This window comes from Xenopus laevis, chromosome 1L (assembly GCF_017654675.1).
Source record: "Xenopus laevis strain J_2021 chromosome 1L, Xenopus_laevis_v10.1, whole genome shotgun sequence".
In the NCBI taxonomy this organism is placed as follows: domain Eukaryota; kingdom Metazoa; phylum Chordata; class Amphibia; order Anura; family Pipidae; genus Xenopus; species Xenopus laevis.
In genome coordinates this window covers 173,562,822-173,589,914 of record NC_054371.1, presented here as the reverse complement: position 1 = coordinate 173,589,914, position 27,093 = coordinate 173,562,822, and the positions used below count along the sequence as shown (strand labels likewise).

Genomic DNA, 27,093 nt, shown 5'->3' with positions numbered 1-27,093 from the left:
ACCAAGGGTTTAGTGGCAGTTATCGAGTCATTGCACGGGCAAATAATTAGTGTTTAGAGAGTAGTGTTAGCTGGTTGTAGTATGTCTGCAACACTCGTTTTCTCTGCTTTGGATTTGGCTGTGCACATGCTACCCATTGCTTTTCTTTTAACCCTGAAATGTCTGATAACAGCTGGGCAGTGTAATACTCACTAAAAGCCTATTAAGCAGTATAGAGATTAATGGGGAAGTAAGCACTTAAATGAGGCAAATATAATGCAATTATATTATATAACGCTATAAAAATCTTATTTTTGTTTTTTTAAGGTCTCTGTTACCGTCTATGTCTTCCCGAATGACTATTCTACCAATTAATTGCTGCAAACATCTTTCACTTCCACACAGACTCATAAATGTTGCCTTTTTTCCCAATGGCTGAAGGGAAGAGAAGTAAGAGAAGAGTCTTGCAATCAGGCAGGAGGCATTTTGATTTCTGCTGAAAGTACTGGCTGGTTACTGAAAGTACTAATAAAAATTCAGCAAGCTACTTCATTCCATTGACTGCATCAAAGTGTCATAGCTTTGGCTTCACATATGTCAAACTGTGCCCCTGTATTTAACCCAGTGGAAATCAATCTGTTGTGATGGATGCAGGTTTTTATTTGTGCTATTTGAAACAGTGGTCAGGGAATAAAAATGAGGAAATGTTTTGGGTTGTTAGGATAAGGTCACACTAGGCGTTTCAGGGAAATTTAGTCGCCTGGCGCCTCGTCTTTGCAGCAACCAATCTCCCTTCCTAACTCTGCACTGGCTAAAATGAAAAATTGCTGGCGCTAATCACATGCAGCGATTCTTTTTCCAAAGTCGCCCAAAGTTGCGGCACGAGGAAACTTCGGACGATTTCGGAAAATGAATCGCCGCGTGTGATTAGCGCCGGCGATTTTTCATTTTAGCCAGCGCAGAGTGAGGGAAGGCGTTTGGGGAGATTGGTCCGACTAAATCTCCCTGAAACGCCTAGTGTGACCTTAACCTTAAAGTAGTAGGTATTTCAATAAAAGGTGCAACACTTTCTACGTTTAGTCAAATATAGCAATCAATCAACAGGTATCATTTCCTGGTTAGCTATTTAAAAGCAAATATCTTATTGGTCGCAATGGGTTACTGCACATGGGCAAACTTTGAGCCCACCATACAGGAAGAGTATGTAATACAGATATGGGACCTATTATCCAGAATAAGCGGGACCTAGGTTAGTCTGGATAACTGATCTTTCTGTAATTTGGATCTTCACACCTTATGTCTACTAGAAAAGCAATTAAAAATTACATAAACCCAATAGGATGGTTGTGTCCCCCAATTATATCTTAGTTTGGATCCAGAACAAGGTACTGTTTTGTTATTATAGAGAGAAAGGAAATCATTTTTAAAAATTTGGATAAAATGGAGTCTATGGGAGATGGCCATTTTGTAATTCAGGGGTTTCTGGATAATGGGTTTCTGGATAATGGATGCTATACCTGTATACCAATCAAATGGGGAACAGGGCAGAATCCCAAAATCATTTAGAACCATATCCGCTTGTCTGCACAGTGCTGAAACAGGGATGTGTAATGAAAATAGATAGTACCATGTCCCAGTGAAGCAACCAACTCTGTAATTTATCAGAAGAGACTTTTGGGTGAGTACTTGCAATGAGAAATGAACTGTGCGAATATCAGATACAATCGTATCAAAGCCTATTTTATGCTAGGGGCTTAGTTAGTCAGGCCCAATGAAATGTATCCTTTTGGCATAAAGGTCAGCACAAGTCATGTAAATACAGTAGTGCACCTAGCATTTTTGCATTGGATTTTTGAAACAAAGATTCAATTTTCTGTTAATCTAAATATTATATATTATTGCATTTTCTTAATCTAATTTGACTTTTTTGATAGTGTAACAACACAATACAGGTCAGCCATATACTGATACATTAGCATTAATATAGGTAAAGGGCATCTGCTTTGGCATTGGTAAAACAGTTTGCAGATCTAACAGGCTATTCTGTTTGATATTGTTAGCTTGTTACTGGCACCAAACCCCTCCCCACTATCTTATTGTGGCATTACAGTATGCTTAATATGCAGCAAACCTTCTGAATGCCACATTTCTCCATCTGCTTTGGGAAAAGCTCGATACATTTGGCAGACTCTCCTGCAACTACCTGTTGTAGAGAGAGAATGTGAGCAGATGAGGCTGCAGCATTTCCCAATGTAACCAGAATATATTTGTTTGTGTTTGGGGAATCTGCTGGAATATGTATCAATGTGTTTTTATGCCCAGATAATATAAACATAAATGCAGTAAATGAGATTAAAAGCTAAATGACTATTATTCATCTAACCTGCATTCACCTCTTTGCTTCTATCAAATAATGGGCATATTTTTTTCAGTTAGTGCCAGAGAGGCATCTTGAATGTGAAGAGCAAATGTTATCTGTTGGGTTTATAGAGCTTGTTTTCTTGTCAGTTTTTTTTTTCATGTCTGTTTCACAGAAAGGAAATGCATTGGAGAAGCTATTAAGTTAAAATAGCTTTTCATCTGTGATAATGGTCCTTCTTTTTGTTTGTAAAACTATGCTGCCTTTAGGTGCTGAAAGGCACCAGCCAAAACCATTTCCTATTCAAAAATCTGTTTTATAACCTCTCTATTTGAAGATCATTACCAGGTGTGCTTTGATCAATAGCTCAATGCCAAAAGCATTGTGGATCCTGTCTGTCTATGTATTGGAAAACAATGGTGTTTAAGTGTCTGAGAGTGTGTGTGTGTAAGGTGGAGGTATTATACCCCTAGTACACAGAGGTAGAACTTAGGGGCCCATTTACTTAGCTCAAGTGAAGGAATAGAAGAAAAAATACTTTGAATTTCAAATGGTCGAATATGGCTTCTTCGACCATTAAATAGGCTACTTCGACCTTCGACTTCGAATCGAACGATTACAACTAAAAATCGTTCGACTATTCGACCTTTCGATAGTCTCTTTAAAAAATACTTCGACCCCCTAGTTCGCCACCTAAAACCTACCGAGGCCAATGTTAGCCTATGGGGAAGGTCCCCATAGGCTTCCTAACAATATGCTTCGATCGATGGATTAAAATCCTTCGAATCGTTCGATTCGAAGGATTTAATCGTTCGATCGAAGGATTATTCCTTCGATCATTCGATCGTAGGAATAGCGATAAATCCTTCGACTTCGATATTCGAAGTCGAAGGATTCACATTCGGCACTCGAATATCGAGGGTTAATTAACCCTCGATATTCGACCCTATGTAAATCTGCCCCTAAATGTTCAGAGACTCCAAAAGCCTACAACATTTGGAACATTTGGAACCATGAACTTTCTTTTTCTTTTAGAAAACTGACATTTTACACTTACTATTAAATAATGGACCTGTTATCCAGAATGCTTGGGACATGAGGTTTCCTGTATCTTCATACCTTAAGTCTGCTAACAATCTTTTCAGCATTAAATAACCTCAATAGGATTGTTTTGATACCAATAAGGACTTAATATTTTTTTCTTAACTATATTTTTAGTTGGGATCAAATGTACTGTTTTATTACAGAAAAAAAGTAAAGAGTTATGGTTTAATAGAAAGGTTGGCATTTGATGCACTCAAGTTAACTGGGACAGCTGACATTTTAATTAGGTACAAAGGCCAGTAAAGCATGCATAAAAGCTAACCAGACAAGCTAAAACAGAGAATGAAATGGGCATTACAGTGAGGAGTAACATAAACCACATAATATTTTTAAATATGTAAATTATGAAAAAGTGTGGGAGCCATAGTGTCACTGGAAGGTAAATTGGTTGATGAAAGTAGGGAGAAAAGAGATTCTGAACTGTTATACACAACTAAGTTAATTTTTCTTTATTTATTTATTTTATTTTTTATTATAATTTTCTTTTTATTAGGCCCAATTCTAATACATTAACCAGTGATGGCTGGTTGACTTAAGAGGAAGTTTAAATGAGACGGAAAGATGTAAAAGTAAATAAATCATGGTACCTGATGGTGTCCACCTGGGTACCAAAAAGAGCTCCCAAATACTTTATTTTCAAGGATTCCTGTGAAATTGCCAATTTGCCAAAATGTTATATGAAACAATTAAACTTTGTGGAAAGACAATCAATGTTGGGGTTGTTTTCGCTAGACAAAAACCATTTGTGAGGGAACATGCTTAGAACATTATACACTATTCCCATAAAAAAGAACAAAGAACTGAAGTTGAAACAGTTCAAATAGTTCTTTACAGTGAGGGCATTGAGGTTGTCGAATACCTTGCTATATCGGTAGGTCTCTAGAGATGTGTATATATATATATATGAACTGGTTGTCATTTAAAGTTGTTGGTTTTTTTTTGTTTAACCCAAATGAAAAATATAACATTAATGCTGGCTGTTCATGTGGAATTGATTTTAGTACAAACTATAAAGTTACTCAGTATGGCATTCAGGAAAAAGTCTTGAATATAAAGTTGTGAAGATCACAGTGGTTAATAAGTACGTGTCATTAACCATAAAAATGATGGTACTCCGTTCCTTTGATCTAGCCATTGTTTGCATGAAAATGATAGATGCTTGACATCTACAGTATCTTACGTAATGTACATTCCCGAGGACAGATCCACCAGAAATTTGTATATGTATGAATGCTAAAAGGGGCATGTATATACATAGTAACATAGTAAGTAAGGTTGAAAAAAGACACATGTCCATCGAGTTCAACCTTTTTTTTTTTTTTTTTAATTAACTACCTATCTGCCAGTTGATCATTCTGGCTGGGCAGATTGGAAATGCCAGTGGTGGTTTTTCCAGGGGACAGTATAGATGGTCATGCAGAATCTCTAGCAAAACCTTATAACCTCTGTATTGTTATTCTGTATTTTATAAGTAAAGGGTTTATAACATGTGAGAGTGCAGAGCAGCACATTTCTACTCAACTACTACAGGGATAACATTTCTGCTTTTTAAGAGCCTCTGGCACCCAACCATCTGTGCACAGTGATAAGTGCTTAACTGAAGAACTGAGGGCCACAGGGGAAGTGCTACATATATCATGGCTCTCAAGTGGTTAAAGGCTAAGAAACAGTTTTTAAATTCATGTTTGTTTAGCCCAAAGCAGCTTTCTGATCCCTGTATCTTTTCTTTAAAATATTTATAATAAATGAAGAAAACATTTGATGAGTGCTGGGCATGCACACGTTTATTAGTTATGTGATGCAAATAGGAGATTAAATGTATTTGTACAGGGAGTTGTTTGTTTTGGCATATTTGAATTTAGTTTCATAGACTGGTAAATATGTCTAGAAACCCTGACTGCTTCTTTTTTTATCTGTCAGCAAGGACATTTCATGGTGGCTTAATTTTTGCCTTGGGAACAGGCGAGGAATCTATGATTACAGAGCTGCATTTTAGTTTTTAAACTTAGCAAATGAAATTTTCACATTACTTCTCTGTGATTTTTTTTACTGACTTTTCAAAAATAAACATATGAAATAATTACATACCAAAACTACAGTCCACCAGCTATCATATTGCATCTCCAGCTCTTTTCTTCAAACTCCTTACCCTTTAAATTACCTGTCGCCACTTGCCTTCACAAGCAGCAGTGTCGAATTGCTGGACAGTGGTGGTCAAACTAGGCATTATGATAGAACTGTGACTTTCCTTACTGCAGGACATCGATAAAGTCAAATGGAAAATTATTAAAGCAAATCATATCCTCTACAATAAAAAACATTGACAGATCATCATGATAAATGCTAAGTTTTTGAACTAACATTCACTTTAGCATTAGCTCTGGGATGATAAATGTTGCTTACTGAACATGCTAGTGCATCAATAATTAGGCTTTACAATGACAAATTATTCCTTACTGAACATGCTAGTGCAACAGTAACTAGGTTTAAGAGAAGCTAGATGGCAATAATTAAGACCTCTGAAAATTCATCTTTTTAATCTTTATGCCTTTTTCATTGATATTAATACACTAGCATACTTCCTGCTAATATGACCAGTAAAGTGTGATACAAGTATGCTTTAAGGTATCCTTTAAGCATGTAAGATACTGCTTTCACCGGAAAACTTTGTAACTTAACCAAACTGATAAGGTAGTGGCACTGCTATTTTAAGACAGATCATGGGTGACTGCAGCAAGATAACAAAATCCAAACAGTCATCCTCATTTAAATGTATTATGGAAATGTAAGCTGTCAACACAGGCATGCCTATAAATATGCTAAATAGACTCTGCAGTCTCCTGCCAAGGCATGAGGGTGGCGACGGGGGAAAGATGGAGAACTGAAGAAGCAGAGAAATGTAGACGCCAGTATTAGCAGAAGCGTGGAGCAAAGAGCAAGGCAACTTGGAAAAATAAAGGTTGAATATATAACACTCAGATTAATAATTATCCCAAATGTAAATAACTTATTTGATAAACATTTCCAAAATGGGTTAGACATTTAAAAACAAAGAGAGTGAGAATATTCATTTTTACTGGAATAAAAATACATAAAAAAAGGAAAACAATGGAAGGTGATGGAATTTCTACAACAAGGGTTAGTTTGTCTCTTATTTTTTCTCTTAGACTTTAAACAATACATCTATTGGAATGGTACAGAAGTCGAAAACATAAGGTTCACATTTTTAGCCTATCCTTGTTGAACTTTAGCTCTTCTTTAAGTCAACACATTTTACAGTGAGGGGCAGATTTATTAAGGGTCGAATTGAAAATTCAAATTCGAAGTTTCCGGAAAAAAAATGTATGGCGAAAACTCTCATTTTCAAATTGTGAATTATCAGACTTTTTCCATCCTTGAGGTATAACCAATTCTGAAAAAATTGTGTTTTTTTAAATTTTGATTTTATACAAAAAAAACACAGATTTTCGTCATTCGGAGTTTAGTAAATAACCCCCAAAATGTCACTTAGTTTACTGACTTTGCAACATTGTCATAATTATTTGCTTTTGTTCTTCAGGGTTAAGACAGCACATGGTGCTAAAGTCCTGTCTGTAAGAGTGACTGATCCTGAACAGTGGAAGGTGCAGAGACAGATGGAAAATGGAGATAAATACACAACTGCCACTCTTGTCTGTGTGCAGCACAGTCCTGTGATCCAGAGCAGGTAGGACATTCTTGTAACTCTACCCTGTCAACTTCTTGGTTGATACACCAGTTAAATCGCTTATACTTAAATGCTTTTCTTAAATCAATAAAGCATTTCCTGAACTGCTGCTAGTCAAGCATTAATTCTGTCTATAGGACTTCAAAACTTATTTACAGTTTTGTATTTCCAAGTAATAGTCCTTAGCCCTTCTAACATACTCTATTTGTAACTGTGCTTCCTAATTCTGATTGCACTAGATGTAATACATCTAATCCAGAAGTGCCCACACTTTACTAATGCAAGGTCTACTTTAAAGCTGGAACTAGACAGTGCGCGTCCTTCCGATCTGACGCAATGAGGGAAGCGCAGGCGTCTCATTGGATGTGCCGAATCTAATGTAAGAAATACAGATGTTGCATCTACAAACTGATTGCATCTCACAAGACATTCCGCACATTTCGCCTGCACTTCCTCTCATTGCGTCGGATCGGAAGGACGCACACCGTCTAGTTCCAGCCTTAGTGATGTCCCATTATGATCTACATGCATAAAAGCATTAGCATTCTGTTCCATGGAAAATATTACTTAAATATTGATTTATGAGAAAATCATTTTGTACATTGTTATATTTAAAGATCTACAGTATTTCTTATGTAACAGAAGCATCAAAAATATCTAAATGAAAAGCATGAAACAAGAGGGTGATTTAAACAAGCTGTTTGTTGACAAGTATCTTAAGATCTACTGATCACCAGCTAAAGGTCTACTGGTAGATCCCGATCAACCTTTTGGGCACCACTGATCTTATCCTTGTCTGGTATGATTGTAATTGAAAGGATACTGACTTACTCTGAAGTAAGGGTGACACAAAAAGAATAATGTCCCCTATATGAAATAAGAAATATATATATATACGGACAAAACTGTCACACCAGTAAACCAGTGATGTCCTGGTGCCAAGCCACAGCTAAAGGAAGCAGATATAAATCAATGTAGGTGGGTACACACAGGAAGAAACTCAAAGACAGACAAGATTAAAAGAATATTCTTACAAAAAAAGACCTCCATTATGACACATTCTCTCCAAGATCTTATTAAAATCTTCTTTTGTTTTATTTATATAAATACATCAAAATCTGTCAGCATTGTAATTAACAACTACTGACGCATTTCATGCATTTCTAGGCACTTCCTCAGAGTATGACACCATTTGCAACTTTATAGGTACCCCTACCCTCAAGCACATCCTTAAAGGGATAACTTAAAGGGATTCCTTAAAGGTATATTACCCTTAAACTCTATCTTATACATTTTATTTTACTATTAAAAATATAAAAGCAATACTAAACCATACCTATAAAGCTTGTTGAAACACATGTACCTACTTTATTATTTAAAATACAAAAGGGGGGTTGTGGGAGCACTCCTAAGGCTAAGTAAAAATGTATTAAAGTATAATGGAGGTGCTACTGACTTGGCCAATTAATCAGTGCACATTCCCTGGTCCCCTGTCTAAGTAATTCAGTATATATGCAAGTGCATGTGTTCACAAAGACAGGAGTTTTTAGTATAAAAGGTCTTGTACAGTACCTCTCATAGTAGCATTAATTGAACTAAATATCTCCCGAACCTTGGTTTTAAGCTGGCCATAGACGCAAAGATCCAATCGTATGAATTCGTACAATTTTTAGATCATGTGTGGAGTGTCCCGACATCTGTCGTTCCATGCCGATTGGACAGGTTTGAACATTTCTGTCGGCTGCCGATATATCTCTACGTGTATTGTCGATCTGACTATTTTCAGTGGGAGACTGCTGGCGGAAGCGGAGAGCTGTAGTTGAAGTGCAGTGAATGAGACAAGGGCTGGAATAGGTGCAAGTCTCTAGGGGGCGCCGCACTTGCATCCACGTGGGGTCCCCCATCTCTCCCCGTCGCCTATTGTTCCTTCCGACCCTACCTGCAGCCAAATAAAAAATGGTGAATATCACTAGGCATCCGGTAGAAGACACGTGTCCCGGTACGCGGAGGAAGTCTCCCCGGTGCCAGTCAGATGAGAAGCCGTCAGCAGGGAGATGGAGCGGCCGGTAACTTGTCATGTTCTAACATCAGCTCATCTGTTCTTTCTTAACTGAAGGTTATTGGCAGGTTGGGAGATGGGGACGTCGATCATTCGATGATTCAAGCAATTGGATCTTTGTGTTTATGGCCAGCTTTAGTCTGAGGGTTAGATCCTCCCCCACCACTGGCTTGCGGCTTTTAAGAGAGAGAGATTGCCCAAACCAATGTCCATTTTTTAAAAAAAATGTAGTAATGGAAAAACACATGTACCTACTTATTATTTAGGCAGGTCTTGAGATTTCTCAAAAATGCATAATATTTCTATAACACATAATTCCATTTCCATGTTGTTTAATCTCACTCAACTATACCTTCTTATATTCTATACCTCTCCTACTCTATACAATATTTTATTTCCCAATCTTTATTAAGTTCTACAAGTTTCTCTGTTTCTAAAGGAAACTTCCACCGCACTTCTCTATTATTCAATAACTTTTCTATATCTCCCTTCCTTTTTCCTAATTTTACATGTTCTACACCTTCGAAGGAAATATATTTGTCATTACCATTATGTACATTTAAAATATGATCATATAGTCTGAATAGGGAGAAATGATGTTTTATCTACTATAGCAGATCACATTTTAACTCTTAATCATCCTCATGATCCTGTTTCTTACTTCCCTTTCTCTGCTGTCCACTTGCCTATCCATGGGTGCTGCACTAATGAGGTGAGTTGAGAGACTCTCCTCAGGCGGCAGCAGCCCGCAAGTTACCAGAAAAGATACTCCTGGTAGGTTAAAGAGTGAAGATTGTGCAAGTGAAGAGTGACATTGTGCTCTTTGCACTAGCGATGTTCTTCCCTCTATCTGCTCCGACATAAAAAATTTAAGCAGGAGGGCAAGGGGGATGGCATCGACATGGCCATCTCTGGGCATCGTAGGGCCTGAAATGCCCCTGTGCCTTTCCAAAAAATACATTGTTGTCATTCTTGAAAAGTTGTCTTTAAACATGTCCTTGCCTAGAGATTTAGTGCCTAGTCTCTGCCAGCTGGATCTTTTTCCTTCCACATCTATACTTTGGCAGCTGATAATAACAGGGCCCTGTGCAGTTGTACTAAAAGCTGTGATTTTTGGTAAAATATATTTGCCCATATCAGACACAGGTTTTATAATTGCGATACAAATGTTGAGTAACAGATATGCATTTTGTGTTCACTTTGTACATTACATTAACCTCATGGCATATAGGACTGTCTATATCCTGCTAAATCACATCTCACATGCTGTAAATGACTTGATCTGAATTTGCACATACAATAATTATTATAGTTATGCTTCCTACAGAATGTTGCTGCTCGAAAAAAAACATTTTTTTATACTGATTTCTGCTTCATTTCATTTGGCCTTGCAAATGCTGTGTTTTATTCATACCTGAGAAACAAAGAGCTGTGTGAGGGATAAAATGATGTGCTGTCCGTTATGTAATGATCAAGAGACAGAACGCTGGGTAGTGTTAGGCCTGTCTGTGAATGCAGAAAATATTCTCGACGCTAGAGGAGCCTGCCTGTCTCCTTACACCAGACTTCTCCAGTATATGGTAATATACAGATTATTTTTTTCACGTTAGGAGATGTAATTAGTCAAAGACATAACCTCATGCTAGTGAGCAGAGAGAGAATATTGTCTTATGCAGGCCTCAATGAATCAATTCTTATGCTTTCGTTTTTTAAAGAAAATATTGGATTGGATCCAGTGAATAGGCTAGAACCATTCACTTGACATGACAGTGCATGTAATTCACTCATACACAATATTACTTGTGCGCTTGCAGTTTAAAATATATTTGTCAAACTGTGAGATTTGGCAATCCAGCTGAGTTTCTTCAACCAATACAATTAGCATAATTTAATTAATCTGAAAGTATTAAAAAATGTATTGCACAAAGAAATGAATCAAAGTGTTAATTAACTAGAGTTATGTTTTCTAATATCATTTAACAGATAGGTACGGAGCTGTGAATAGTCTGTTAATGGTGGGGTGTTACTCTTAACTGGTTGCATTTAGTAGTTTAGTTTTACATACACAAGGCGGATAGCTGATGAAGCAATACTTACAGCTATCTTTTAAAATTCTAAGAGATGTAGTAGTGCCATTGCCAAGACCATTGGCTTCTGAGCTTACAACCTAAGCCTTTAGTGACCACTGGAAGTCGCATAGAGCACTGTTTGTCAGAATTTTTAATTTAGCCACCCTTGGAGTTCCCACATTTCATCAGGGCCCCTCTTAGCTCATTATGAGGTAACAGATATAGGAAAATATTGTCATATCAGGCATTCAGCTATAGTTCCATTAATTAGGATAATAAATTACTGTTTGTCCAAAATCTCACCCTATGGGTTTTTGAAGGTGAGTTTTTAGTTGTATCTATGTGAGCAAATAAGCATTCTCTTTAAATCTCTCTTAAATTAAAACATCAGACTCGACCCCAAGTTTGGGGCCTCTTTCCATTGGCAATAATGATTTCTGGTGGTCAGTGAAATGTCAGAGCTTTATAAGCTTAGAAAATACAGCGATTTCAGTGAAACGAATTGCCATACCTCAGAAATCAAGTCCTACTGTTGGTTTGTTATTTGCTGAAAGGAGAATTTAACCCTAAATTTAAAAAAACCCTACCCCCATACCCTACATAGACCCCCCTTCCCGAGACCGGCGCTTTAGAAATTTTCGTGAGTTTTGGCGCGTGCGCAGTTGTCACCAAACAGAAAATTGCACATGCGGCGCCACACCGGTCTCATTCCAAAGATTTCCATAGAGAAGAAGATGGTGCCCATGAACTCCGATGCCTGAATCTGCACAGAGGGGTAAGTAAAACGTTAGGGGCATTTGTCCGGGGTAACACTAAGGCTGGGGGGGGGAGGAGGGAGGGGGGGAAGGAGGGAGGGGGGTCTATGTAGGGTAAGGGGTAGGGATTTTTTAACTTTAGGGTTGAATTCTCCTTTAAGTGGACTGGGAGACAGGGGAAGACACAAAATATGGGCCAGAATGTCTAAAATATGGAAAGATCTTCCAGGTTCTTCTCTCACCACTTCTATTACTATTGAATGCCAAGCACCCCATTGGACTGTATTCATCATTTATTTAAATACCAATTTGCAATGAAACTTTGTTTAACTTTGTTAATTACAGTTATTAACATGTTTCATCAGTTGCAGGCTTGCTTAATTTTATTGCAGCAAGCACACAGGTGGAAAGTATCAATCTCTGGGCTTTGGCCCTTCAGCTACTTAATGATGTGTTGGGCCTTGAGCAACCATTTCTATTTGCATCCCCCTAAAGACAGCTCTAAAGACTGTTTTGGCATATATGGGTTCCTTGGGAATGAGTTGGAGGTCCCTTGGATATCATTTGGTCCAACTAGATAATACAATCTGCCAGTGTCTCTTATTAGCACGTGTACAAGGCACTAGGGCAGCTCTGGAAACAGGAGGGAGCACATATGAATTTATAACAGGATTCAAATCTGACACCTGGCCCATATACAGTAAGAAATAATGAAGTTTGATACTTGCTGGTATCAGATGTAGCTGTCATCATAGCACAGGCATGTTGTAGGCTAATGTGACCAGAACTTCCTCTAATGCACAATGCTTATAAAAAATATATTGTCCAACGCCGAACATTCTATTACTATTCTTTTATACACCTGCTTTATTAAATATGAAGGCTTCATCCTAAATTTCAACTGTGTGATCAAACATAGAATAAAACACATAATTAGGTAAATACAGAAGCAAAATAAAAAAGCTGAATATCATTTTATTATTCTTACTCAACCAATTAAGTGTAAACATAACCATAAGTAAATCACAAAAAATCATGTTTTATGATGTTGAAAATGAAGTTAGTTAGCAGAGTAGTGTCATCTGGCTTTTCTCTAGTCATTTCTTAGCAGAGCAGCGTCTTAAGACGTTTCACAAGTCGTCAAAAGTCTTAAACAAATGTAGCCAAAATGAACAGCAAGTGGCCCTTTTTTCTATTGCATAATATTACCAGTTTAAAAGCTGCTCATATTTTTTAAACGAGAAAACAATTACAAGTATTATTTATAATGCTTTTCTTGCCTTTTCTTAAACAGTGCTGCATACTCATGTAGCTCTTTAAAAGTAAAGTTTTATATATATATATATATATATATATATATATATATATATATATATATATATATATATATATATATATATATATATATATATATATATAAACCCAAACAACTTATTAGTAAGTTCCAGACATTTTTGGTCTGCCCCCACTTGGGAAAAATGATGTCACAACAAACCTAACATGATAATTGGTACAAGGATGGCAGTACTGTATCATGAAAAGAACATTGTGGATTAAACCCGTCTCTGTACTGTAAGCAATAACTAACCTATATTTCCCAGATAGAGGCCCTTACTACTCTCATAAAAACAAATGGATATTATTGGAAACCAAGAAGGCTGGATTAGGACTTTGCGTCTCAACTCCGCAAAGTATCCCTTAAAAAACCTTACAACCAATCGTCCAAAAAACATTTATGCTATTAAAATTGTATATTTCTAGCTTTTGCATATTTTACAGTGCTATGTTGTATTTATAAGTAAACTATTTTAATGTTGCCCTATAGAGCCTTATGATTTTTTAGTCTCCCATGCAAGAATATTCTTGATGACATTCGTTATGATATCTGATATAGTTATGGGATCCATTATCAGGAAACATGTTATCCAGAAAGCTCCAAATTATGGGAAGGCCATCTCCCATAGATTCCATTTTATCCAAATAATCCAAATTTTAAAAAATGATTACCTTTTTATCTGTAATAAAATAGTAGTTGATCCATACTAAGATATCATTAATCCTTATTGGAAGCAAAACAAGCCTATTTGGTTTATTTTATGTTTACATGATTTTCTAGTAGACTTAAGGTATGGAAATCCAAACTGCAGAAAGATCTGTTATCCGGAAAACTGCAGGTTCTGAGCATTCTGGATAACAGGTCCCATCCCTAAATAGCATCTAGTCTTTTAAAGGACAAGGAAGTTAAACTAAAGATGTAGGCTAGAAATGTTGTAGAATATGTTTTGGGTTTATGTACCCTTTAGCAGAGATCTGTGCCTCCAAAGATGCCCCAGTAGCTCCCCATCTTCTTTTCTGCTGTTTCAATGCACATGCTCTGTGCTGCTGTCACTTACTGAGTTTAGGGACGACTCAAAATATACAGCATACATAGAATAGAAATGTCACAGTTTAAAGTAATACAGATAATTACTACATGACAGCACAGAAACCAGTGCAACTAGCATCAGCATTCAATATTCTACCTCATAGCATCAGCTGCTTGATAATTTGTGACGACCCCTAAGCTTAGCTTCTCAACAGCTGCGCATGTGAGTGTCACAGACACTTTCCAAGATGGTGACCCCCTGTGACAAGTTTGAATTTCTGGAACATTGCTGCTATTGACAAGCTGAAACTTTAGGCTGTACAATAAGTTTATAAAATATGTAATTTTTAGGTCTATTAATTTTTAGGGTTTAGTTCTTCCTTAAAGGAACAGTAACACCAAAAAATTAAAGTGTTTCAAGGTATTGAACATATAGGGGCAGATTTATCGAGGGTCAAAGTGAAAATTTGAATTTAAATTTAGAATTCTGAAATTCGAATTTTCAAGGTTTTTTTTGTGGAATTTTGACTAGGGAATAGTTAAAATTCGATGCGAGTTTTTAAAAAATTCAAAGATGTCCTGGGATCAAATTTGAATTGTTTGCAGCCTTACTGAAAATCAAGTTTTTTTCGAGGAAAAAACTCGATTTGAATTCAATTCAAATTCAATTCGAGTTTGCGAGTTAATTCCATTCAACCGAGTTTGAAAAATTCGATTTTTTTTTTTGATAAATTTTGATTGGTCGTTTTTAATTAGAATTTCGAGTTCATGGGAGTTTATGGGAGTTTTTAGAAACTGCCAAGCACTCTATATCCGACCCTTGATAAATCTGCCCCATAATGCACTGTTCTGGTGCAACTGGTGTGTTTGCTTCATGAACATTATTATAGTTTATATAAACAAGCTGCGTGTAGCCATGGGGGCAGCCATTCAAAGATGAAAAAGGAGAAAAGGCACAGGATATACAGAAGATAACAGATAAGTTCTGTAGTATACAATCTACAGCGCTGCAAAATATGCTGGCGCTATATAAATAGATGTTAATAACAATATAATAATAATATAGAGTGCATAAATGGCTGCCCCCATGGCTGCACAGCAGCTTGTTTATATAAACAATAGTTGTGTTTCTGAAGCAAACACATCAGTTTTATCAATGCAGAGTAACAGTACATTATACTGTCATCCTTTAAAACACTTTCATTTTTTGGTGTTACTGTTCCTTTAAATTGTTGTTTTTTTGCACCGTTCATTTAAAGGCCCAACTGGCATAATGCTTTCCAGATAGTATGCATCTAGTAATGAGCCTTTGGATCATAATTGAGCCCTATGAAATAAACCATCCCTCCCCTCTAGTCTTTTTCCACTTCTTTGACTCATCTGCATAGTTTCATCTTCTGAAAAAAAATGTCTTCCTTATTAATATCTTTTTGGATCAGATGCAATTTTACCACCAAAACTGTTTAATTTCTGTAAACTACTTTATCTAGGGAGTGGATGCTTTCTGCATGTGTTATTTTTCTTTGGTTGATCAGCTTTGACTAACATCTGCCTTGTAAGCTTTTTAACAGGAATGCCAACATCACCCACTCCTAAAGATTAACTCCAGACCAAAAGTCCTCTAAGAGTATGGATGCCTAGAACATGTATTTCCTTGACTGCTACACTATTTTTTTGCATATTTAGTAGTGTTTCCCATTAGTGTATATCTGAAACTAAGATGTTCCACTAGGCTGCCCAGTTACATTCTTCCCCTTTCAGACAGACCTGTAAGCATTACTCTAAAGCACAAAGTTAAATCCTTCTCTGCATATGTCTACAGTTGGTTTAACATGGAATGGTTTGTTACTCTGACTTTATTTAATCCCTTAGTACAGATACAGCCGCTTACAAGTCTCTCTGCATGAGTGTTCTCTATTTAAATCTTGTTGCCTCACTAAACCAATGCCTTTGAAATTCTTAAGTACTTTATTCGCATTTACTTTTTTCTGATGTGAATTCAGCTAAATTAAAATCCATGCCAGCATAAGTATGTACAGATATACATATTCTAAACAGTTATTGCAGAACCTGATATCGTATTAAACCATATTAGATTTCACCGTAATACTGAGACAATCTTTTGCAAACCTACATTTTTAATTATGATTCATTTTGGACTTTATACAAACAAGTTAAATGGGAGAAAATGCAAATTTAACAGATTCCTATTATTGCCAACGGGAAGAGAGTTACCAACATACTCCATGTGCTGCCTCTGACAAAGGAAATAAAACAATGCTTTTTCAGGCTCTACAGCTGACTTTTTTTTTTGCAAACTTGGCCATGTATGCTTGATACAGGCCTTAGCACACATCTAAATATTCCGATTTGTCTCTGTCTTCTATGTTACTTCTTTTCTTACTTCTGCACCTACTCTTTCAATTTCCTGTCTACCCAGCTCTCACTACAGTATATCCATTGTCCTCTCTACCCAACTCATTATTCTCTATCTTGCCCTCATCACTTAATTTGACATTCCTCTACTTTACACTGTTTCCTTATGTCAGTGCAAAGCCTTTACCTACTGTTTCCAATGACACTGTTAAATAAATTATTGCTGAAGTAGGGCTCAGGTACAAACATATATGCCCATGGTGCTTTCCTGGTATCCTAATTAGTATAATTTGACTTAAAGGGGCTCCCACTTCCCATCTGGGCCTCACCCCCCAGTTTCAACGCACGTATGATACCCTCATCTACCTGTTATCTTCTTGTGAAGGGGGGAGGTCAGGAGCAGCACTGGGTCTAAGACAGGGGTGAGTCTAGGTCAACAGGGCCCGATTTTTCCCAGTGTCCCACCAGCCTGGTCCAACACTGCTTGCACGCTTCTGTGAGTCTCCTTCTTCAAAAGTCACAGAATGTGCAAGACATGCAACTGCAATAACTAAAATCAAGTCATTAAAAAAAAGTAATTTAGGTATATTTGAAAGTTGCTTACATTTATTTGCTTTCAGTATGCAAACATTTATGTTTGGGTTTACAACACCTTTATAACCTTGCGCATTAACAGTTAAATAAGTTCCCTTTGTGTTTCATGCTTCAAGGAAACAGAGTTGCAGGTCAGGAGAAGGAGTCACAAGCATTTAACCTGCAATCTTAATTGCCTTCCCTGCCACCTGTCTCTCATACACAGCTCCAGCACTAGCTCTGACTGAGTGGCGTCTCTCTCTGAGAGATTTATTTGCGGTATTTATTTATTACTTTTTTTTTTTTTTTAAAGATTGTGTTTATTGGACGTTGGACGGCTGTCGGACTTGCCCTTTTCTTACACTGAATTCCAGCCGAGAGCCTCTGATGTGAACTGTAATTCGCCTGTAGTTGTGAGTGATTATGTGTCTGCAGCACTCTGCAAGCAACACTTTTTGGGGAAGCTCCCACAGCGCCTAGTTGATTAAATTCTGCTTGCTCTCGGCACCTTCGTGTGAGCCTTTATTTGACATGTTGTAAGGTTAGCACTGGTCATTGGATTGTTTTCTCTACTTTGATTCTCTTTGTGAAAACAAGTGTTGCTTTGATGAGAAATTTATGTTTGTTTTTCATCATGCCCACGGGGAGGGCAGTGCTACCCTTTCTCATTGATAATCCTGCTGTGCAAGAACAAGCTTTGTCTCTCATCAGATCCTGCTGTAGTTAGTCATGTAGTAACTTGGTGATGTAGTGTATCATTAGTTTAGCTACCGCTCCACTGCTGGAACCTTATACTTGGTAGAAATTAGGGATGCATCGAATCCAGGATTCGGTTCGGGATTCGGCCAGGATTCGGCCTGAATTACTGGTGGGGTATGGGCAACAGTCTATGAGGTATGGGCAACAGTCTGTCTGCAGGCCCGGATTTGGGAAAGGTCACCAAGGCCCAGGCCTAGGGCGGCAGGATTTCAGGGGGCGGCATGCTGCCCAACCACACCCACATTTGTTCAAGAACACTAGGGATGTACAGGAGATACACGTGTGCCAATCCCCATTGCTCCGGGCCCAATGATGAAAATTTGCATGAATAAAGAGGGGACAGGGGTCGATGAACGGCAGTGGGCCTTGGGGCGCCCACTATACAAAATCGGCGCTATCTATCTGTATTTGAAACAGGGTCCTGCTGGTTACTATGCAGTCTGCAATGCCACTGCTCTGTAGGCTAGGCTCCTGGAACAGAACAACATTTTGGGGGGTTTGCACCTCCCTCCTGACGAAGGCAGGTTCAAACCCTCCGAAACGTTGTTCTGTTCTTGGAGTGGTAAACTGGCTAAAATGAAGGATTATTTGCACAGCAAGAAGAGGTGAAGTGCTTTGCCTTTCCTGTGAAACTCTAGTTTTAGGTCATGCACTTTGTAACATGTACCTGGATGCTCCTATTTTCTAAATCCTACTCCTGTATCCTGATTCCTGCCCCATCCTAGTCCTGATCCTTATATAAATGTCCTGGATTTGGCAAAGGTCTGTTTCTGTTTACAAGTTGGCCTTAAAGGGGTGGTTCATCCTTATGTTAATTTTTAGCTTTCAGTTGGCAGTCATTTTTTTCTGTTATAGTTTTTAAATTATCTGCCTTCTTCTGACTCTTTCCAGCCTTCAAATGGGGGTCACTGACCCCATCTAAAACATATACTCTGTAAGATTACAAATTTATTGTTATTGATACTTTTTATTACTCCTCTTTCTATTCAGGCCTCTCCTATTTATATTCCAGTCTCTCACTCAAATCAATGCATGGTCGCTAGGGTAATTTGGAGCCTAGCAATGAGATTGCTTAACTTGCAACCTGGAGAGTTGCTGAATAAAATGCTATATAGCTCAAAAACTACAACCACAATAACCACAAAAAAATGAAAACCAATTGGAAATTGTCTTAAAGTTGAACAACTGCTTTAATATTCTATGGTTGTTCATTTGCTTCTGATGTCATTTGATTAGCTCTTTCCACACCCCAGTCAGACTCTCTAGATTCTTTTGTAGCAAAACCAGGCAGCACCGAGTAGCTGAGGGCCAGGTCCAACACCAAAGGTACCAGAAGAGCAGACCAGAATCCAGTTACTTCCCTCAGTTTTGGGATTGCCTTAAATGACAGTAACATGGTAAGCAAATCTAAACTATACAGGTTGAATTTGATCATTAAAACCTGAAATTTGAATTGTGAAAACTGTCCTTAAACAAGACAAAGAGATATACAAGGTCAACATGCAGCACAAATTACAGATAGAAAATATTTCTTTGTATCACAGCAACAGAAAGTATACTAGTGAATAGTCAGATTATACCAATGCAAATATTTTTAACTCCTGCAGAACAATAATACAAAGACAAAACAATTATCTTTCTCTTCGATTTCTCTTCCACAAGGCTACATCATAGCATACAATTTATGCAGGTTCAAAGCTGGAGTGCATGGAAGTTATAGGGTAGTCTTATAGTCTTATAGGGTGTTAAAATACGTAACCTTTATTTTCATAAAGCTTAGGGCACGTAAATTGGGTAAAATCCTGTCTTAAAAAACTGTTCTTGATATGACACTGTGATTTATTTTATGCTTCTCCTTTTAACATTCATTCGATCTTATAAAAGTTTGTCTCAATTTTATACATTCTATCTGAAACCTTTTATAACTGCAGCCTTTGGAGTCCACTGAATACAGGGTGTTTTGATTACTACCATCCTCATAGGAAGTACTGTGTACGAACCGCTAAAGTGCTACTGAGATTATTGCTGGATAATGCTGACTTCCTAGAATGCTTTAGAGGTCAATTGCCCCATGTCCCAAAAGTGACAAATTAAAGGTAAGAAACAGCATTTAGGGGTCCGTTTACTAAAGTGCGTTAAAAATATTCGCACAATATATAGACAGAATTTTCGCCAAATATGTTATCGCCAGTTTACTAACCTGCGGTAAATATAAATTTGCGAATTTTCTTGCGCAAGAATAATTGTTCGCCAGTTATCGCATTTGCTGAAAATAACGCTACGTACACATTAACGCTTGGTTTACTAAACAGCGAAATGGTTTAAAGACAATATTAACGCCAGAATATTCGCACCATTTTAACGCCATATACATAGTGGCGTTAACTTATTTTTTCTCCAGAAAATTGTCAATGGGAGGGACAGGAAATATCCCATAACATAGTTTTACCCATAATTCATGTTGCCATTCCTGACAGGAAAAGACAGTAGTGACAGGAGAAGAGAGAAGTGGCAGGAGAAGAGAAGGAGAACGAGATGTTTTGGGTTGTGCTTTTGGCTGCGGCTGCAGCATCTTTTAGAGGTGATAGGCAAATTATGGCAAGGAGGGACAGGCTTCGTCAGCCTAGACGGTTTCGACCACGCTCTGTACTAGAAGAGCTGAGTGACTCTGATGTCAGGGAGTTGTTCCGTCTGAATAGGCAAGCTATACAAGCTTTGTATATTTGCATAGCTCAGGAACTCGAGCCACTGACTGGTCGCTCACAGGCTATTCCAGGCATAGTTAAATTGCTGGCAGTTTTGCATTTCCTTGGTACAGGCAATTTTCAGCCATCTGTTGCAAGGGTGATTGGGCTAAGTCGCTCTTCGTTTTCTCGACTTTTGAAACCTGTCTTGAGAGCTATAGTGCAACAGTCCCCAAAATTTGTCTGTTTCCCATCAACCCCAGAACAGTGGCAGGAATTGAAAACTGGTTTTTATAACCTAGGAGGCATGCCCAATTGCATTGGTGCAATAGACTGCACACACATTTTATTAACACCTCCTCATGCTACTGAAGAACAATTTCGGAACAGGAAGCATACACATTCGTTGAATGTCCAGGTTGTTTGTGACTCCCATCAACGGATTATGAGTATTCACTCTGGTTTTCCCGGGAGCTGTCACGACTCATACATTTTACGGCAGTCAGCTCTGTTTGACCGTTTTCAGCTTGGACTCATGCCAGAGGGCTGGTTGGTTGGTAAGTAACATACTTGCCTTTTTTATTTGATTAATTATTTGCCTTTTTATTATGACTCTTGTTTTCAAAAGAGGCTTACTGACAGGCCCGGACTGGCAATCTGTGGGTTCTGGCAAATGCCAGAGGGGCTGCTATAAGGTCCATTTAGTGGGCTGGTGGGAGTTGTTTGGGCCTCTGTGTAGGCTTATTGGGCCTATGTGTACCTCCAATGCCAGGGCCTATTTTAATAGTCCGGACCTGCTTACTGACATCTGTAAAATAATCTTTCTCTATGGATACATGTTATTGTTATTGCATCTCTTTATTACTCATCTTATTACTCATCTTTGTATTCTTTCTAATCAGGCCCACTCCTATCCAGGCTCTAGGCAGATAAACTTGCAAAGTAGTCAGCCCAGCAAATCTGCAAATGTATGGCCACTCACTATGTAGGTGCCCTGTGCTTGCTGTAGCATGACTGTAATCAAAAGTCATCCTTATATGTATAGGACCATTAATTTTATTCATATTTATTTCAGGAGATGCAGGATACGGAAGTAAACCCTGGCTTCTGATTCCTGTATCTAATCCCAGGACACTGGCGGAACTAAAATTTAATACATCCCACATAAAGACAAGAGGAGTTATTGAGCGGACCTTTGGAGTCCTCAAATCTACTTTCCGTTGTCTTTCTAAATCTGGTGGATGCCTGCAGTATTCTCCAGAAACGGTTTCTCTGATAATTCAGGCATGTGCGGTTCTGAACAATCTGGCTTTGGATCATGGAGTGGTTCTGGAAACTAATGAGGAACTTCCTCCTGAAATTCCCGGTTACCCTGCACTTTCCCAAGATTCAAGTGATGAAGGGAAACGTGTGAGATCGCATCTCATCACATCATTTTTCCAGTGTAAGTTACTTTGGGCATTGAATGGAACATATTTATGTTTGGAATTAATGGTAGGTCATGTTGGCAAAATTAGAAGAATGCCTTGAAATATAAATAGGAAAAAGCCTGATTTAAAAGATAATTATTAAAAAAGTAGCAATAATAATTGAAGCCTTATATCAGTCAGTGACCCCCTTTTGTAAAGCTGGAAAGAGTCATATGATAAATTCAACCCTATTATATCTATTTATCTATTTTCTTTTAGGAATGTGATTTCCAGTTTATTTTTGATCTACGATTGGAACCTGTAAAAAGTTCAAGTTTCAAATTTAAAATTTCTACTTTACCTTCTACGAAGTACAGATGTTTTAAGGTCAGTATCCATCAGAAATAAATATATGAAGTACATTTGTTGTGAATGAGCTAATCTCCCCTGCATAAAAAGTGAAATATAGCAGAAATGCACCCATAAATAGTGAATCACACATCATTGGTATACATAATAATCCTTTTATTGCGTCATAACAGGAAGTGTATAAAAATAAAGTTTAAAAGTAGTCTCCAGTTTAGACAATTATATAAATTATACAAAACAAAAAAAACTTTGCTAATTGTCAGCTTAGCAAAAAATAAAAAGGTGAAAAACAATGTAAGGCAACGGCTTTAATCCTTTCTGTCGTCCATGACCTGCTTGATGTTTGCAAGGCAGGTTTTTATGTCTGCAATATCTTTTTTTATTTCTGCAAGCACTGGTGCATATAAAAGTTCTGTGCAGGTTTGTGTGCCTGCTTCTTGCACAGATGGGCCCTCTCCTGGATCCGGATTGGCTCTCTCCTCTTCCTCTTCCACAACAGCATCTGGTCCTGGCTCAATTTCAACCGGGGCAAGTTCTGGGATAAAATAATTCAAAATAATGTTTTGATTTATTATTTAAACAACCTACTGTACATTTCTAAGGTACTGGACTTGCTAGGGTGCAAAGTATCATAGTAACCATGCATTGATTACATGAAAAGGAGAGGCCTGAATAGAAAGATGAGTAATAAAAAGTAGCAATAACAATACATTTGTACTCTTACTAAACATGTTTTTACATGGGGGTCAGTGACCCCACTTGAAAGCTGGAAATTGTCATAAGAATATGAAGACTATCTTAAAAGTATATTAGACCATTCAAATGTAGCATTTGAATTTCCGAAATAAATACCAAATAAATAATGAAGACCAACTTAAAAGTTGTGTAGAAATAGCCATTCTATAACATAACACAAATTAATTTAAAGGTGAACCAGCCCTTTAACATTGGTGACAGACAATACTGGTGATGTTGCCCATATAAATAAATCAGCTACTGCTATACAGTCATAACAATATCTACCTTCTTGGACCTCTTGGATCATATCATGGTTGCGTCTTTTCATGTCCGACCACAGGCGTTGTAGTTGCCGAACCTCCATGTCTAAGCCAAACTTTCTATGCATTTTACGCACAAGTTTGTGCATGATTCGCCTTTTAACTTCATGCACCCCCACGGTGCCTAATGGCTGACTATCGTAATCACGTCTTAGAAGAAATTTTGCCACATACTTTGCTTCTTCACTTGAGAGGGAGCTAACTCCAGCCATGTCTCCAATTTGCAATCCCAGTAAAGACGTGCGCAGGTGCGCGTACGTGCGCATGCGCGTGTGACGTCATTGCGCAAAAATATTATTTGTCGCGGAAATAGTCTACACAGTAGCATTGCGTATAAGTTATTAGAATAGTCGCTATTCATACTGACCGTTAGTCGCCTTATTTTTCTTGTTCACAAACTGCTAATTGTCGCCACAGACAGGATTACGAGTATATTTAAAGTGGCGTATTTTCTGTTGCTAATAATTGTCGCAACATTCCTGCGAATAGTCTACAAACACATTTTTAGGAATAGACGCAAATTAACTTGTGCAATACTGTAGTCACCATTAGTTAGCTGAATTAGTCGCCATTAGTCAACTTAAAGTAATCGCCTGATATTTGTAATTAGTCGCACATTTTGTATTGAAAACACCCTATTAATGTATTCATGAAATCATTCATGTATTTATATACATACCATGAAATGTTTTTTTTTTTTTTGTGTAACAAACAATTAGGTCTTGCAGCAAGGAATTCGACCAAGGCCAACTTTTTTCAGCTGCTATCAGTTTTGCATGTTCAGCAATGTGGTTGCTATGGTAATTAATACCCTAGCAACCATGCACTGTGAATAAGTTATGTTATATTATTATGTTAAATTATATTGAACCACCTTTTTAAATGTAATGAGGGTAAATATAGCAATATTTGTGCAATTTATGCTAATATGTCTATTCTATTTTCCATTACAATAGTGATTTTAACAGTTTCTTGGCAAGTTGGGTTGAACCAGAATGTTACAATTTCAAGCACAAGAAGCAGCAGAGATCTTTATGTTTAAAGGTCAGTATCCATCAAATGAGAAATACAATAAATATAATCAAAGTACATGGTGAACAAATGATCTGTCCCCTGCAAAAAAGTGTAGAATAGCAGCATATATATAAATATATATTTTTTTTTCCACAGCAAAAAAGTAAAGAAAATGGATCATTGTCCGTCTTTCAGGATTTTTGTGGCCTAGCGTCCCGGTAAGTATTTTCGGTGTAATATTTATGTGTTTTGTGGTTGACCCATTGAAATGATTTATATAGCCATTAAAAAATGCTGTCCCATAAATTATCCAGTGCAAAGCTGATTAAACATGCTAAAAAATATACATGAAAATAACAAATAGGGGAGTACCATACTGTAGGAGGAAGGCATTGGGCCTGTCAGTAGAGTGCCTTTATACCCAAGAAACATTTCTGTGACTATACTTACAGCAATCTTACCCTTAAATTTACAGGTCAGTATCCAATAGGATAAAAATAAAACAAACAAGAGATTTCAATGTATGAAAACCAGTGCCAAACTTTATTTGAACAAAATCGAAAACACATAAAAAAATATCTTAAAACATTTTTTTAAAGGTCTGTAAACCTAGTCGGCCTAACACGTCTCCCACCCCTTCTCAGACCAACCCTATTGGTAACTGTGGCCCTTGCTGGCTCCTCAGTTTGAACTGCCGTTGCTGGCTCCTCAGTTTGAACTGCCAGTGCTGGCTCCTCAGTTTGAACTGCCAGTGCTGGCTCCTCAGTTTGAACTGCCAGTGCTGGCTCCTCAGTTTGAACTGCCAGTGCTGGCTCCTCATTTTGAACTGCAGAAATTGTTGTTGGCCTTCCCTGCATGAGTACTGCCTGCAACATTTCCCTTAAAACAATATTTGTTTCCTGCCATACGTCTGTTAGTTTATCTAACTTGTCAGTTAGTTTATCTAACTTCTCCACCGTTTGCAATTGTAGGTTCTGCATTTGTGACATATGCCTCGACATCTGTCTCGCCTTTTTTTTCTTTAACAACATGTATGACCTGCCTAAATGTGTGATTACATTTAAATGATCACTGGTTTCAACAGGCCTTCCCCTTCCAGGAGTTCGCCTCCTTGCACTAAACGGTCCAGGAGCACTCCTTTGTGGTGGGATTGGGATTGCAGGGGGGCTTTCAGGAACACATGGAGCTGATGGACCTGCTGTCTCTTCATCTGTGGTTTCTATAAAAGATTATATATATGTTAGAAGTAGTAAAGAAAAATTAATTTAAGGTAGTTTAGAAAAATCTATTACATACATACATACATACATACATACACACACATGCACACACACATATCACTCGTAAACATACTAAAGACATATATACATACTTACACACACACAAACACACACTAAACGGGCGCCTCACACTCTCCAACATAAACATCCACAGATAGAAAGAAGATGTTTATAATTAATGGATACAATCTTGAAACGAGTTAGGCGGTTTACAGCAGTTTCTCCCAATAAATATATCCAGAAGTGCTGTCAGCCTGTGTAGTTTTTGACATACATACACACACACACGTGCACACACACACACACACACACACACATATTGCTCCTAGACATACGAAAGACATATATACATACATATGCATACTTTTTTTACACAAACACACACTCTCCAACATAAACATCCACAGGTTGGCCTATCAAAAGACAAGTATGTACCTATATCATTTCCTGCGAAGTTCATTATATCTGCAAGCTCCACTGTCTCGAGCGTTATATATTCTAATAAAAAAACATATTTAGGAAATTGAGTTTATAGCATTTTAAAGTGGATGAACACACATGACTGTTTTAATACTTACCTTCACCATTACTCTGCTCTATTTCAGGAGCACAGATGGCTTCCTCCATTGTCTGCTCAGCAACTTCACTGGCCGGGTGATCATCTACAATCGCTTGCTGTTGTGTAATCTGTTGTTGAACAACTATGCAAAAAAGAATAAATAAATTTTTTGGACTATTCACACTGTTTCTATATAAAGCACACTGTTATCTAGGGCATTAAAGTGCTGCAAGTTTGAGTGGGGTGTGGGGTATAGATAAAATTACATGTGTGTAGGACAAGCAGAGGCAGACAAGCTAACAGTAACAACAGTAACCATTACATATGCACGGGTGTGTGTGTTTGTGGGGGGGAGGATTATGACAACAGACGGGGAAATAAGTGGGTTTCTGGGGTGCAAGGTGAAAGCAGAAGCAGACAAGCTAACAACAGTAACCATTACATGCGCACGGGTGTGTGTGTTTGTGGGGGTTATGACAACAGATAGTGAAATAATATATTTCACATAGCAAAAACAGAAGACAAGAAGGAGTACAGCAAACAGGCAAGTGCAAACAGTATCAACTCATATCATCAACAAATCTGTCGGGGGAGGGTTGGTATAGATGTTGCAATC

At 37.7% G+C, this 27,093-nt stretch overlaps 3 protein-coding genes across 4 annotated transcripts in view; 2 read left to right on the top strand and 1 right to left on the bottom strand.

Moving 5' to 3' along the window:
- Positions 1–27,093, top strand: part of LOC108716396 (transmembrane protein 132B) — a 313,047-nt gene that overhangs the window by 118,449 nt on the left and 167,505 nt on the right. The window contains exon 3 of the mRNA XM_018262490.2: positions 7,002–7,148. Within this exon, the coding sequence (XP_018117979.1) occupies positions 7,002–7,148 (147 nt within the window). The remainder of the gene's footprint in view (positions 1–7,001; positions 7,149–27,093) is intronic.
- On the top strand, positions 20,568–26,656 carry LOC121394981 (putative nuclease HARBI1). 2 transcript variants are annotated; one of them, XR_005962148.1, is made up of 6 exons: positions 21,502–21,773; positions 21,864–22,232; positions 22,477–22,584; positions 24,581–24,668; positions 24,795–24,856; positions 26,524–26,656. XR_005962148.1 is itself a non-coding variant. In XM_041567249.1 (4 exons), coding segments are annotated over exons 1-3 (1,077 nt in total). In that variant the 5' UTR covers positions 20,568–20,639; the 3' UTR covers positions 22,479–22,584; positions 24,581–24,668. The 2 variants fall into 2 exon arrangements, 1 of the variants encoding a protein (XP_041423183.1); XM_041567249.1 differs by lacking the exons at positions 21,502–21,773; positions 24,795–24,856; positions 26,524–26,656 and adding an exon at positions 20,568–21,345.
- On the bottom strand, positions 24,870–26,616 carry LOC121394982. The gene is made up of 3 exons (XM_041567257.1): positions 26,497–26,616; positions 26,354–26,416; positions 24,870–25,857 (listed from the first exon to the last, which is right to left on the bottom strand). Exons 1-3 carry the CDS (start codon positions 26,543–26,545, stop codon positions 25,232–25,234), a joined length of 738 nt encoding a protein of 245 aa, XP_041423191.1. The 5' UTR covers positions 26,546–26,616; the 3' UTR covers positions 24,870–25,231.

Bases quoted from the DNA above. Each gene is read 5' to 3' on its own strand.
- LOC121394982 (XM_041567257.1), bottom strand. From the start codon at position 26,545: ATGGAGGAAGCCATCTGTGCTCCTGAAATAGAGCAGAGTAATGGTGAA. The intron at 26,417-26,496 runs GTAAGTATTAAA...TTTTTTTATTAG, and splicing joins AGAGCAGAGTAATGGTGAAG to AATATATAACGCTCGAGACA. The intron at 25,858-26,353 runs GTACATACTTGT...AATCTTTTATAG, and splicing joins CTTCGCAGGAAATGATATAG to AAACCACAGATGAAGAGACA.
- LOC121394981 (XM_041567249.1), top strand. From the start codon at position 20,640: ATGTTTTGGGTTGTGCTTTTGGCTGCGGCTGCAGCATCTTTTAGAGGT. The intron at 21,346-21,863 runs GTAAGTAACATA...TATTTATTTCAG, and splicing joins GCCAGAGGGCTGGTTGGTTG to GAGATGCAGGATACGGAAGT.